This window comes from Myripristis murdjan, chromosome 11 (assembly GCF_902150065.1).
Source record: "Myripristis murdjan chromosome 11, fMyrMur1.1, whole genome shotgun sequence".
NCBI classification, from domain to species: domain Eukaryota; kingdom Metazoa; phylum Chordata; class Actinopteri; order Holocentriformes; family Holocentridae; genus Myripristis; species Myripristis murdjan.
Window position 1 is genome coordinate 23648656 of NC_043990.1, and position 15191 is coordinate 23663846.

General features: G+C 43.8%; 1 protein-coding gene across 1 annotated transcript in view; it reads left to right on the forward strand.

The window, feature by feature from the left end:
* sh3bp5a (SH3-domain binding protein 5a (BTK-associated)) overlaps positions 1 to 15191 on the forward strand; it is a 32151-nt gene that overhangs the window by 14791 nt on the left and 2169 nt on the right. The window contains exons 2-9 of the mRNA XM_030063178.1: positions 2137 to 2228; positions 2927 to 2989; positions 5832 to 5960; positions 10256 to 10420; positions 11041 to 11171; positions 11567 to 11609; positions 12231 to 12447; positions 13235 to 13609. Coding sequence (XP_029919038.1) covers positions 2148 to 2228; positions 2927 to 2989; positions 5832 to 5960; positions 10256 to 10420; positions 11041 to 11171; positions 11567 to 11609; positions 12231 to 12447; positions 13235 to 13609 — 1204 coding nt within the window. The 5' untranslated portion in view covers positions 2137 to 2147. The remainder of the gene's footprint in view (positions 1 to 2136; positions 2229 to 2926; positions 2990 to 5831; positions 5961 to 10255; positions 10421 to 11040; positions 11172 to 11566; positions 11610 to 12230; positions 12448 to 13234; positions 13610 to 15191) is intronic.

The window sequence follows — 15191 nt, forward strand, 5'->3', positions numbered from 1 at the left end:
TAACTACACATCAATACCCACGCAAGTACATTTAGGGGGAAAAAAATACAGTAGATTCATGTTTAAATGTATTTCATAAAGCTGTGCAAATGAAAATCCTATGAGGTATTGCCATAAAGATAATAGGCATACACTGTTTTCAGTATATGTTTTCATATCGAGGAAAACTGTGTGAAGCAGACTGTAGCAGCCAGCACCTTACTGGTTGTAATATGGTAAATGGTCATAAACAATAGTAATATAGGTAATAGCAATAATATTCTAGGGCTATTATTGCAAGTATCACAGAAAGACAATGAACTTGATGTAATGTAAGGAATATTATAGTGATTTGTATTATTAGCAATGTGAAAGGAGATCAAAAATCCCATTATAAACTATTGACGACCACATATACCACATATAGCCTATTGCAGCCTATTACCAGAACAGTGATTATATGTTATACTTATTTATCATTCTGAATTGGCTGATCAGTGGGCTACAAACCCTCTCATCTTTACATTTCCAAAATTATGTGACAGCAACTCTCCCAACCATGATGGAGCCCGTGTGGATGCTGCGCGCAGTATCAACCTCCCCCTAATTCCACTAGGGGGCGTGCTGCTCTCTCTGTCGCTGACCTGGCAGCAGTCAGATCCGCCCCTCTGTCCTCTCAGTCCACTGTCTTTACCTCAGACAGCCGGGACTTCTGCCCTGGCCTTGCCTGGCTGCCACTGATTTATAAATAATCTCACAAAGTGACCTTTGCAGAGGCTTGCACACTGTTATGCACTTTTGTTTTTAGATATGGTTTGCCGCAGCTTTATATAACTCTCTCTGTTTGCCTTATTTGTGGATTGAGACCTTTCAGCAGAGAAGCCATGAATACTCATCGCACCGGCTCCTCATGGATGAAATATTTGTGAAATTATCCCTCTTTGTTTTATCGCAGGACCTCAGTTGGAAAACCATCAGCGACGCCATGGGGGAGCCGCGGACCTCACTTTGGTCCCCGCTGGCCTACATAAACAAACTGGCCGGTATGTGTGTATAAATGTGCCCTGGTGCGCTGCCAGGCCGCCACCCACTGCACCTCACCTGCCCCCACCACCAGAGGGCGAATAAAACCAACTCACCAGCCCATATTACGGCTGCGTCAAGCCACACAAAATACTGTCAGGATAAAATCGGAAATAAGACCGATGTTGCCTTCAAAATAAGACTAAGGTGTGTAAGTTAGTGTAGATGAGTAACCTCTTCATTTATAATAATTTGCATGTAAATTCCTGATTCCACGCATACACGAGGCTCTAATATGGTGTAACCTTACCTTTATGTTGTGTTGTGTTGTCTGTTTAATATGTTGTACAGCACATATTCTTCAGCTGGACACATTTCCACATTAACAGACAATAAGATTCTGCTCTATTCTATTTGTGGGGAAACACTGGTTTTATTGAAACGACAATAACTTTGTTCTGCTTTAAGATTCCGAGTTCATACAGTTATGTTAGAGCAAGCAGCCAATGTTGTAGCCTAATTACTGGTTCTGTTTAATGTATTCCAGTGATCATTATTGTGATTATTATAAACATAGTGCAGCTTAGGAGCCTTGATCTTGAGAGGAGCCTAATGACTTTCAAAGTTGTTGTTGTTGTTGTTGTTTTTTAGAGTAACAGTAAAAGTATATCCATATTGTAATACTTTAGTAATAATTTATCTACAATAGATTGCTTGCATTAGATCTACCCAAAATCTTTGCAACACATCTACCAGTAGGGGGTTTTACTTTCAAACTCCTGACCGGAAGTAGTCTTATTGTTCCTTATGGTTGCTTTAATCTTGGTCTCCACTGTCCCACAGTTACTGTGTGTCCAGAGGCTGTGCGCCTCCAGTGTTGATGTGTGTGTGTGAGTGTGTGATCTGTGTGACCAGACGCGCCTCTCAGCCGCCAGCGGACTCCTCTATTCCGACAAGACTTCGCAGCGCTTGCAGGAGCACAGGGCAGACTGCAGCATGCAGGGCTGGCTCTGTGAGGGTTAGAGAGGGCGGATCACTGCTGGAAAGCCCAGCTCTCCAGCACCCACCCGGGGGTCACGCTTTGTCTCCACTGAAGACCCTCCGATTAAAAAGAAAAAAAAAAAATCCAAATAGCTATCCTGGAAATGGATTCCACAGAAAATGAGACTAATTGCGAGGAAGCATCCCAGTGTGCCGAGGAGGAAGAAGTGGATCCCAGAATCCAGGTAAGATGTTTTTAAATGGCTCCAGCTGTGGCCATTAGTGAAAGTGACATTGAAATTAAAATGGGAAGCCTGGATGAACAATAATCCTAACGACCCCATGGTAAATTTGAGAGAGACACTGTAAAGAGCTTGTGTTATATCCTGCTGAGACATTTTCAGGTCGTTATAATGAAATCACAGGAGATTAATAAAATGCCACAAAGTGTGATAAGGTCACTGTAAACTCAGACGCTCAACAGTTAACCTCATGGGGATTTGGGAGGAATATTAGAGTGATTTTTCTGTGAGCTGTTCTGTTCTGAAGTAGAATGTGTGCAACCAATGACATGTAAAACACTATTTTTACTATTTCATACCCCAGTATTTACTGGCAATGTCATTTTTTGAAGAGGTGGTTGGGGGTTATTTCCTCTGCCTCTCTCACTCTCTCTCTCTCTGTCCCTCTCTCTTGCACAAATGAATGTTGCAAGACACTGAAACGAAGGCAATAAAAAGTTTCCAGGCATTAAGAAATAGATTTTATCGTCTGCTTCTAAACAACGCCTGCTGGATTCCAAGGAGGTGAACAGGAGCCAGTCAGTATAGCCTCCAGATATTTTTGAGTGTCAAACACAGTCAGGTTTAACTCTGCCTCTCCTCTCTCCTCCTGTCCCTCCTCCTCCTCCTCTGCCTTTCCATGCCATGTTTTCTGTAAACAGGGAGAGCTGGAGAAGTTAAACCAGTCTACAGATGACATCAACCGCTGGGAGAGTGAGCTGGAGGTAGGACCATGCACTAATAACAGCACCAGCAACATCATCATCATCACCGCCTCACCCTCAGGCTTGGTGAAAACATTTCCTCTCATGGCTGAACCACACTGCATAAACGTCTGTTTCAAACATTGACTCAAAATATTATTTCTCTTCAAACAAGGGAGAAATCCAGCCGTTTGAGTGGGATGTTTCCACTTGTTTCCAGTACAGGTTCACATGTTTGCCCGCAAACAACTGTCAGAGATGTGAAATGAGGCAGATCACTGCACAGAAATGACATTTGAGTGCTGGAGGAATGTCTCTCTTGCTCTTAAGCCTTGATGCAAATGACTTGTAAGGATGAGGGAAAATATGTTGCGGTGTAGAGTCCCTCCTGGGGAAAATATGAGAGCCGAACAGAGGTTTCCGTCGTTCCTGCTGAATACCACGGTACAGTAGAACTGTTAGCCCTACAAGAGGAGTAACTACGCCATCTGAATGTTAAATGTAATTTGAATGGCACATTTGGAGCAGTCAGAGTCCCAAATCCCTTATCTCCCCCAGCCTTCCTGTGAACAAACCCAAGCCCTCGCTGGAGTTTTAAAAGAGGAAAAAGGCAGTAAAATGCAGCAAAGAGCTCACAATGGCAGAAAGATGGATGCATGGCCAGCGTTTATAGCTCCTGGTTGTGTTTGAGCGGGTGGCGTTGGGGTGACTGTTGAGCAAAAGCAAAACATTCCAGAGTTAGGCCTCCTTTTTTCCCTCCTCAAAACAGGCCCCTTCTGTTTCTCATTAGACCCGAACTCACGGCCCAGCTCCTCAAACTAGACCTGGAATGAATGTAAAACAAATAAGACCGGATGGTTTATATGAACGCATGTTCTCAAAGTCGGAACAGGCCTCGAATAATCAATCGTTGTCATAGAGATTGGTGATCATGTCGCTACTCGGTACAGCCCATGCCTTCAAATACACAATAATCAGTTTTATAGATGTTGATGCTTAGGTATTGTTGTATAATGTATGCTTTGAAACCAAATCATTGTAATCATGAATATGCATGATCACATGCTATTGCATTGTACATTTACAAGCCAGACTTTCCTAACTGCATATATATAGTGGTGGTTATATGATATTGGAGTTACTTGTTTTGTCATTCCTTGCTTTGGCATTATTGTTCATGATAAACAGTCATGCCAAGTGGATTGAGAAACAGAGAGAGAGAGAGAGAGAGAGAAGGAGAGAGAGAAGGAGAGTGTCCAAGAGGCAGAGTGAATGCTGGGAGTTGAAGAATGTGGAAAGTGTCGCTGGCAGGCTGGAGGCAGTTTTCCTGAGTCTGGAGTTGATTAAGGCTGATGTGGATTCAGAGGATAAAGGAAGAGCCAAGGAACTTCGGTTTAGGCCACGCTCAAATATGAGGCACTTTACTCTGCCAACATAATGCTTAAGCTCTCATGAGTCCTCGTCAAGAGATCCAAGTGTGTGTGTGTGTGTGTGTGTGAGAGAAAGAGAGAGAGAGAGAGAGAGAGAGAGAGAGAGAGAGAGAGAGACAAGAGAGCGGCACAGGCAAGAGAGCATGTCATCTTTAACTGAACTAAAAACATGCCCACATTAAATGGGCGATAGTTTACATGACTGACTTCCCAGAATGCATTCTGGGTCATGATCTCATTGCACTACAGGAGCAGGAAGGCAGGATGTGTAGTGATGTCACTGGAGGGCTGCTTCCTGTGGCACTCTCTCTCTGTTTTCCCTCCCTCTCCTCTCTCTTTCTCTCCCTTTCTCTATGAACAGGATGCAGGTGTTGCTTTTTTTTTTAACCATTCTTTCTACAAATACTACAACGACACATATACAAATGAACACACACACACACACACACACACACACACATCAGTGGCCTGGCTCACCCTGGCATAGTGAGTATCTGCAAATCTGTAGGCTGTGTCACCCATAATCTGCCTCGTGTCACCCTGGCACCGCTCTACAGCAATAACACGCTCACAAACACACCCTCTTCTCTTCTCTGTGTTTTCAATGTTGGATCTCAGCTGTTTACATCGTGGCCTCACAAACACTCATGATAATTCACTCAAGGCATCATAATGTCTATTGAATAAAGCCTCCCAATCAGTCGACATCATACATACATATTAGGGAAAAGAATGTTACTCCTCTGACATAATCGAATTTTCCCGCTGCATTTGCGTATGTTTGCACTTATATTTGGAAAAATGGTTTAGTGATGATTTCAATTAGCGGGCCGAGTCTTTCAAGAGGAGCACAAGGCCAGATCTGAAAGGTTCAAGGCAGACACAGGAGGGTCGTCCTGTGACTGCTGCTGAAAATAGGGGGTCAATATAAGAGAAAAACACATGGAGTAAACAAAAACTGAGTCCTAACACACTGCAGAAGTCTCTCATCTCATTGAGTTTCAAATTCAGTGTTTTTTTTTCTTAAAAGAAGTAAACAAAGGGAAAAAAAGGTAATCCCACTTTCTAATGCAGTTTCACTTGTTTTTCTGTGAACAAATATAAATATGCCGAAACAAGGCAGAATAAGGCAGATAAGAAAAATTCAAAAAAAATGAATTCTGGAAAGTAGTTGATTATCTTTGGAGATAGTTGGGATTATCTCATCCCATTGGCAGATTTCACTTGTTCAAGAAAAAAAAACATGATTTAAGACTCAATATGAGACTAAATATCTTGTAAGATGGATTTTTTTTTTTGCAGTGCCCCTTTATCCAGATGGCCTTATTGTACAGTAAGGGTATATTAATATTTTACCACCATCGCCACAGATTTGATGGATGATCTTTCATACACATGTCTTTATGTGTGTGTGTGTGTGTGTGTGTGTGCAGGACTGCCGCCAGCGGTTTCGTGCGGTGCTGGTGGAGGCCACGGTGAAGCTGGACGAGCAGGTGAAGAGGATTGGCCGAGCCGTGGATGACTCCAAACCGTACTGGGAGGCCAGGAGAGTGGCCAGACAGGTACACACACACACACACACACACAAACACACACACACACACACACACATTCACAAGTAGAGTCACTCTGAGGTTGGCAGGGAGACAGTTTGGGGACGGGCTTACCGAGGATTAGAGATGAGAAGTTTAAAGAGCTCAGCTTATATCTACTTAAAGGGAGCGCACTCACGTTTGGTCTATTTTTAACTCGCAGTCACACCTCTGCATTCTAAGCCAGTGTGCAGCGCTCACACACACACATGTAAACACACACACACTTGGAGAGGGGGAACTTGTCTTTTGAACTGGACTCAAACTGGGTATGTGCATGCTTGCTGCTGAGTTGCTGTAACTGCTCTGCAAACATCAGCAGTTCGAATGCAGAGTAGATGCAATGTAGGGGCACTTGCCCAATGCTTAGCACATTAAACTGCGCTGTTACCTACCCAGCAGGTCATGTCCTCTTCTGTCGGGACGGTCTGGCTTGCCAAAGCTTCGATTTGATTGGGCGAGGGCAGAAAGAGAGCGTCCAGCTTTGCCCTTATCCACCAATAAGGAAGGAGCATTTGAGTCATTCATCAGAAGGCTGGTGTTTGTGTGTCAGAGCTGAGCTGTCACACAGAAATAGAGCTGTGTGTGTGTGTGTGTGTGTGTCAGTGCATGTGCCCTTGCACCTCTGCTGCAATATGACAAAGTACTTGCCAGCGCCGAGTCGTCTGCTTAGGGCCCCAGCACGTGAGCTGTCAGGGATTACTGCGAGGTTTTGAATTTTGATGGCCCTCAAACTCACGTGAAAGGATCAAAACCCTCCCTCATCAGCTTTGTGTGCGTTTGTGTGCATGTGCATCCATGTGTTTGTGTGTGTGTGTGTGTGTGTGGATGATTTAAATAGGGCAAAGCCGATAAAGGCTTCTGGGCAAACTGGCATATTGTCTGATCATCATTTATAGATGGATATTTAATTTTTAATACATGACCTCCTTTTAAAGGGGGAATCAACTGCTTATCCTCATCTTCGCTGACCCTCCCCCAACATGAACACACACACACATACACACACACACACAATATTGCCCCTGCCCATAAGCCAGTGTAAGCCCCCGCCCTAGCCCATGTTTTCCCCTTACATTCCGATGGACTGAGGGTGGGGGTGTATAGGAATTTGCCTCTACTGTCCTATCTTTTGTCCTTAACCTCTCATTCTCTTCTGCACGGCTGCCCGTCTCTCTGTCTCTCTCTCTCTCTCTCTCTCTCTCTCTCTCTCTCTGTTTCTACTCTTATAGAAGACTGTAAATGGAGAGATAGAGGTGTCAGACATGTTGAAAGAGTCTGATGCATGAATTAAAAATGAGTCATGGCCACACACACACACACACTGGCACATACGGACACAAAAAAGACCCCACAGTGGGACGGTGTGGACGGACATGTTGCGTATCACGAGGTGACAGCGTGATGTGGCATTTCTGTAACCAACTGTCCCCTTTGTTTGCCTCGGAGACAATGTCCTACAACGCGAGCTACAAGACATCCAGTTAATTAACTGACGACAATGGTTGTCATTTGCGCGCTATCTTGGGCTCAAAAGGCTTTTTGTGTGGTAAAGATAGTGGCAAACTGTGTCTTTGATGTGTGTCTCACACCAGGGGGTCGAGGATTAGTCACAACACATTTAACGGAGGGGGGATTTGTCATTTTGTTTAACTGTTTGCCTGCGTCTACAAAAGTGAAGAAAGACAGGGCCGGATGAATCTATGATGAAACGCTCTGTCTTCCTGTTGAAGCGTTGAACACAAAAAACAGCCAAACAGCACGAGAAAGGACGTGGGCTGGGGCTCCGGCCAGGACGTCCTACGAAGGACGAGCGTCAGCCAAGCATCACTGAGGGATAATGTTCACTTTCACATTAAAGGTCAGACTTGATGATCCTCATTCAGGCTTTCCTCCTCATCAAATATCCATCATGCTTCTCCTGTGCTTTCTGCCCCATCCCCCCTGCACATCTTACAGTCTGGGAATTGGGTCATAATGACGGGAAAGGGGGAGGGATTCATCTCTGCCGGTTTGTCAAACTAACAGATTACATGCATGGCAACAAAAAAATCAATCTGAGCAAGTCACTGAGTCTCATATTCAATGTTTTTTTTTTTTTTTTTTCTTAAAACAAGTGAAAAAAAAAAAATCTGCCAGTGGGATAAAATAATCCCACTTTTTTTCCGATGCTAATCTACTTGTTTCTCGAATTTTCCTGAATCAGATGTCATTTTCTCAATCCTAGTGGGCTAGTCTGCCTTGTTTCAGCATGTTTGTACTTGTTTCAAGAAGTGAAACTTCATCGGAAGCAAGTGGGATTATGTCATCCCACTGACAGATTTTTTTTTTTTCTAAATAAAAGCGATTTTTAAACACTGACTATAAGACTAAATGACTTGCTAAGATGGGGATTTCTGCAGTGCGGAGAGTGAAACCCACATCTTCCCCCTCTTGTTCTTGTGTCTCTTCGCCAACCTGGATAAGACTAATCTGACCGCCTGCAACGCTGAGATATGAGCCCAGCGCTGATTCCCAGAGGAGTCGGTGACCATGTTAGCTTTTTGTATCGCTTGTAAGGCTGTGAAGATTTGTCCACGTCGCTGCTGGAGCCTTTATCATAAACATGGCTGACAGTTGCAGGGGGCGGGTGACAGAGGTTATCATAACACAGAGCCATCGGGGGCCGTGAGAAAAACCTGTGACATCTAACAGTGATGAGGCTTAAAGGGCAACATACTCTGACTTTCCGGTGCATTAGACACCTCACCCAACATGTGACTGACAATAAAGTCATCCCTGCGGTGAATCTCTCCGATGCACGTGCAAACACTTTCAGCCCACAGTATCTTACCTGTTGGTGATTAGCATTACTCAAAGTGTGGAGACAGAGCCTCAAGTAATGCACAGCTACTGCTGGTTTTGATGTTCTTGTATAATCGCAAGAAAAAAACGTCAATGTCATTACTGAAGTCTGTTATGAATCAACGGTGCAAAAAAAAAAAATAGCTGTCTAATGCGGCTAACTTCCTTTGTAAAGAAAATAAGTTTCACTACAAGTTTTATAGGAGAAGACACAGTCTGTGCAAGTAGTGACGGGGTTTGGGAGGGTTATATCAGCAAACCAATAAAGCAGAACAGTAATAATCATGTATTATATCCTTAGATTAGATTAAGATATTAGAGTCAGAACAAGACATTTGGTTTACTCAATTGAACAAACTGTCTCATCTTGTACAATGGACGCTGATTAGAGTTGTGTGGCGTCCAGCTGAGGCCTTTGGGTCTCGCCTGCTGGACGGGGGAGAGCCGGGCCAAAATATGTTTAGAATGACGGGAATAATCCTCCTATTGACTGTGACTGTGCTGCTGTGGGCAGCAAGAAACCTCTGACAATGTGTCAGATTTCCTCAATGACAAAGCTGCTGTTTGTCTGCGGCTTCAAGGCGCAGTTGTGTGTGTGTGTGTGTGTGTGTGTATGAGAGAGGGACAGTGTGTGTCTTTGGGGTGGGTTTAGATAATCATCCAGTTTTTGTCCTTTAGCTTAGGCACACGTCTAAGTCAATTGTTGCTCTAGAGATTTGATGTGCCTGTGAGTGTAAAGGGATGCAATTTGTGTGTGTGTGTGTGTGTGTGTGTGTGTGTGTGTGTGTGTGTGTGCATGTGCACTATCTCAGCATTTGTTTGTGGCTGTCATAAGGTAACAGCTATGGTTTCTGCAGGGGAAATGTAGGTCATGGGAAGAAACACACACACACACACACAAACATGCATAAACACGTACACACGACAACGACTACTGTTGCATTCGCCTCAAACGGGAATAATTTCTAGACAGAGTCAGTCGTTAAAAGCAACAACTAGGAAGTGTTTATTCATTTTGACTCATTTTAAGCTGTTTGAATGTTTTCCTTTGGCCTTTATCACTCCTGACCAGCTTTTTTTTCTTTTTTTTTTTTTTTTTTACACCTGATAGACATGCACTTGGTGAATGATAATATGAATTCAAGTTATGCAGCAAACCAAACACTGTGGAGTCATTGTATCATTGTGTGCTGCCATGGCATGTCTTTACCTGCACTTGAACACAAGTATTTCTTGGTGCGCAACATGAGAAATCTGCTATCAGGAGTTCCCAAGTCATGAAAAGTATTAATAATAACAATAAAATAATAGTAACCCCCTGAAAGCTGTAAATGCTGTCTTCAAGTTGGATGGTTGTGTCTGCCATGTTTCCTGGGTAACATGAATGCAACATAACCACCCTCCTTCTGTGTGACTCCCAGGCCCAGGTCGAGGCCCAGAAGGCTACCCAGGAGTTCCAGCGGGCGGTGGAGATCCTGCGGGCGGCCAAGGAGACCATCGCCCTGGCCGAGGAGAGGCTCCTGGAGGAGGACAGCCGCCAGTTTGACTCAGCCTGGCAGGAAATGCTCAACCACGCCACACAGAGGGTACGCACACAGGCAGAAAATAGCCTCCCTGCTGCAAAATGCCATCTTAACCAATCATTTGGGTTCCTACTGAGTCACCAGTGCAGTTTTACTTCCTGTCCATCTTAAAAAAAATAAAAAAAATAATCATAGTCATTAAACCTCATTTTGCTTAAAACAAGTGAAAAATCCTACTTCACTTCTGTGCATGACATTATAGTGTAAAACAGGTTTTAGTGCCTTTAAATGTATTAACATACCAAACATTTTGTAATTTAACACAGTGAATGAGACTGGGCAATTTTTAATGTGAAACTATGAATAAATTGCCATGGCATCGGCTAATGGGCATCTTTTAAATAAACAATAAACTTGTTTTAAAGTGATTTTGAAATGAGGGATAATAAGACAGATCATGATAATAATTTCAAGGGAAAAAAAAACGTAAACTCCATACTAAATTAAACAGAGAATAGACAATAGAGAACGGGCAGATGTGCTTGAGGTATAGTGGATGGATGAATGAACTGCGACTAGCTCCCGACTATAAATCGTCCGTGCTTGGTCTCGTCTCCACGGCATTTCTATTGAAACTATCAACCAAGCGAGTTCATCAGAGTTAATATCATGTCCTGCTGCAGGTGATGGAGGCCGAACAGGCGAGAACGCGCAGCGAGGCCGAACACAAGAAAACAGCAGCCAATTACAACTCCTGCATCAGTCACATGAGGCAGCTGGAGAAGAAACTCAAACGCTCCATCAACAAATCCAGGTCTGTGCCTCCGTTGTCTCTCGGCATGGCAGGGAAATCGATAGTCGTACAATAAGGAGGAAAGCAGGCACACACTGAACTATGTGCATGAGCTTCCCCCTTTTGGGCCTCTGTGTGTCTGTGTATGGTGGAGAGAGAGAGCGAGAGAGAGAGAGAGAGAGAGAGAGAGAGAGAGAGCTAGAGAGAGAGAGAGAGACTACGTTTATGTCATCTGATGCAGTCCAGATGTTTCATGTGTTGGTTGTGCAGTGCTGGGGTGTGTTCCCTTTGTAAGAGCCAAGGAATGCGACAGCTCACAGAGGACTGTTATTCCTCCACTGGTCCTCCATCGCTATGACAGATGGAGAAGGGCCTCCCTCTCACTCTGTTTTTTTCATCTTTTTCTCCCCCTGCAGACCGTACTTCGAACTGAAAGCAAAGTATTATCTGCAGCTTGAGGTATGGGTATCATTAAGCTGTTAAACAATTTGCTGTAAATTGGATTAGCGTAGTTGCATAAAAGTTACATTGCCTATGTGCTTGGACGCTTTTGGCCAAAAACATCTCTGAGCACCGTGAGTTCATGCATTTTTAGCACGTTTTATATTTTTAACTAACTAACCCTGACAATGTTACTGCCATGCACTCACATGCAACTCACGCACTGCTAAAAAAATCCTCATCACAAGTCTTGTAGTCATATATTCAGTGTTTGAAAAAGCCTATTTTTCTTAAAAGAAGTGAAAAAATCTGCAAGTGGGATGAGATAATCTCACTGTTTTGTCAATACAGTTCCACTTATTTAAGGATTTTTTTTCTGGAACAAGTAGAAATATGTTGAAACAATGTAGAATAAGACAGATCAGCACACTTGATTAAAAAAAAATTGGAAACAAGTTGTTTAACGTTGGAAATGAATGTGATTATCTCATCTCACTGGCAGATTTTTTACCTTCTGCTAAGAAAAGACTGAACATGAGACTAAATGACTTTTTACACTACAAAGCTGTTTACGGCTAAATGTATACGATCCATGTGTGAAAACAGTTCTAGTAAGCAGCTGCATGTGATTTCTCTTAGCAACTGAAGCGTCATGTGGATGAGCGTCAGGCCAAGCTCGTCGTCGCTAAGGCCGAGTACCGCGCGGCGCTGCGTAACCTGGAGACCATCTCCGAGGAGATCCATGCCCAGCGACGCTCCCTCGCCATGGGAACCAGGGAGCAAGGTGTGGGTGCAGAGGGGGACGCGGCCAACGAGGACATCGACAACTTCAAAATGGAGTCAGACGGCCTGTCAAGTGAGTAGAACGACACTGAGAAGTGAATAATCATCCGCATCATCCATCATCACTTTGTTCTTGTTTTCTTGGTGCATCAGTAAATGTGTGCAGGGTTCTTGTGCAGGACTGGAAAACACACAACTGGTCATTGAAACTTATATTTAAATTAGATTATGCACACTGTTAGCAATAGGAACTGAAGGGATCACTCTTCCTTTCCTCAGTGGTGAAAAAAAAAATGAAATTGTAAACTATTCTTTACTAATTTAAAAGTAGCAATATCATAATGGAAAAAAAAATATGCCAGCAAAGGTAAAAGTCCTGCATTGAAAATGTTACTCAAGCAAAAGTATAGAAGTATTAGTAAAATGTGTTGTAGTATGAACAGTAAAAGAAGATGAAGACTGAAATGTAGTGCAGTAGAAGTGTAAAGTCTTGCATAATGGAAATGGATAAATTAATGTACTTAGTTACTTTCCCTCTCTGGTTAATTTGAGTGTGTTGTCCCCTTTTATCATCCACGCAGCTCTTATTTACTGTTTGAATGCAAGAAGATGGAAGATTATACACATTCATGCACATTAACTCAACTTCTAGTAAAACTTCTACAGGAGATTGTTTTCTTTGGAAAAAAAAAAAAAAAAACTTTTGGTCTTTAAGATACAAAAACAATCTCTTTAGCGTAGTCTTGCTCGGAAAAATCTGGCATCTTAAATCAGAAAATGTGCAAGAACTCTGTGTTTCTGTGTGTGTCTGCATGTTTAATACATGTGCCTGTGCATATGTGTGTGTGTGTGTGTTTCAGTGGTGTCTGTGTCAATTGACGAAGAGGGCAGTCACAGTAGCGGCTCAGAGGAAGAGACAGACAGTCACTCCACCTCTTCACCCCTAGACGTGCCCCCCTCTTCCTCCTCATCCCGTCCGTACACCTCCACCCCCACCCCCTTGGACCTGCCCTGCCCGTACCCCTCCTCCTCGCTCTGCAGCCCCTGCTCCTACCTCTCCTCCTCCCCCTCCACCTCCCCTCTCTCCTCCTCCTGTCCCGGCACCCTGGAGTTGCAGAGCCCCTGTGGCTCTGATGACCCAGACTCAGTGTGTGGTTCTGGGCATGCCTCTCCTCTCCTGGGCCCTCGCAGCCAGTGCAGTGGAGCCTCCTCCCCAGACTGCGACCAGGAGAGAGGTGTGTGTTCGTTGCAACACTGTGTATGTGTTTGTTGATGACTCTTCATTCTATAAGTTCAAGTCATTTTTTTTTCTTTTTTTAAGTTTTAAAAACTTAAAACAGGGGTTGATTACTACAGATACCATACCATACCATTTTGCATGTTTAGCACAATATCTACAAATGTACATACACTATATTACCAAAAGTATTCGCTCACCCATTCAAATGATCAGAATCAGGTGTCATAATCACTTGGCCTGGCCACAGGTGTATAAAATCAAGCACTCAGGCATGCAGACTGTGAAACAAGACATTTGTGAAAGAATGGGCCGCTCTCAGGAGCTCAGTGAATTCCAGCGTGGAACTGTCATAGGATGCCACCTGTGCAACAAATCCAGTCGTGAAATTTCCTCGCTCCTAAATATTCCACAGTCAACTGTCAGCTCTATTATAACAAAATGGAAGCGTTTGGGAACAACAGCAACTCAGCCACGAAGTGGTAGGCCACGTAAAGTGACGGAGAGGGGTCAGCGAATGCTGAAGCGCATAGTGCAAAGAGGTCGCCGACTTTCTGCACAGTCAATTGCTACAGAGCTACAAACTTCATGTGACCTTCAGATTAGCCCAAGTACAGTACGCAGAGAGCTTCATGGAATGGGTTTCCATGGCCGAGCAGCTGCAGCCAAGCCACACATCACCAAGTGCAATGCAAAGCGTCGGATGCAATGGTGTAAAGCACGCCGCCACTGGCCTCTAGAGCAGTGGAGACGCGTTCTCTGGAGTGATGAATCACACTTTTCCATCTGGCAATCTGATGGACGAGTCTGGGTTTGGAGGTTGCCAGCAGAACGGTACATTTCAGACTGCATTGTGCCGACTGTGAAATTTGGTGGAGGAGGAATTATGGTGTGGGGTTGTTTTTCAGGAGCTGGGCTTGGCCCCTTAGTTCCAGTGAAAGGAACTTTGAATGCTTCAGGATACCAAAACATTTTGGACAATTCCATGCTCCCAACCTTGTGGGAACAGTTTGGAGCGGGCCCCTTCCTCTTCCAACATGACTGTGCACCAGTGCACAAAGCAAGGTCCATAAAGACATGGATGACAGAGTCTGGTGTGGATGAACTTGACTGGCCTGCACAGAGTCCTGACCTGAACCCGATAGAACACCTTTGGGATGAATTAGAGCGGAGACTGAGAGCCAGGCCTTCTCGACCAACATCAGTGTGTGACCTCACCAATGCGCTTTTGGAAGAATGGTCAAAAATTCCTATAAACACTCTCCTCAACCTTGTGGACAGTCTTCCCAGAAGAGTTGAAGCTGTAATAGCTGCAAAAGGTGGACCGACATCATATTGAACTCTATGGGTTAGGAATGGGATGGCACTTCAGTTCATAGTATGAGTAAAGGCAGGTGAGCGAATACTTTTGGTAATATAGTGTACCTCACATTTCTGCTAATCTTTTCCCAAAGCAAGCAGTTGTGTTTTACATTTTGTATCATTTTTCCTACCATTTATCCAGCCATTGGTTTCAATTAATTTCACAACAACATGAAAATGAACTTTCAGAGACTTCAAGCTTTCTTCACACCAGTATT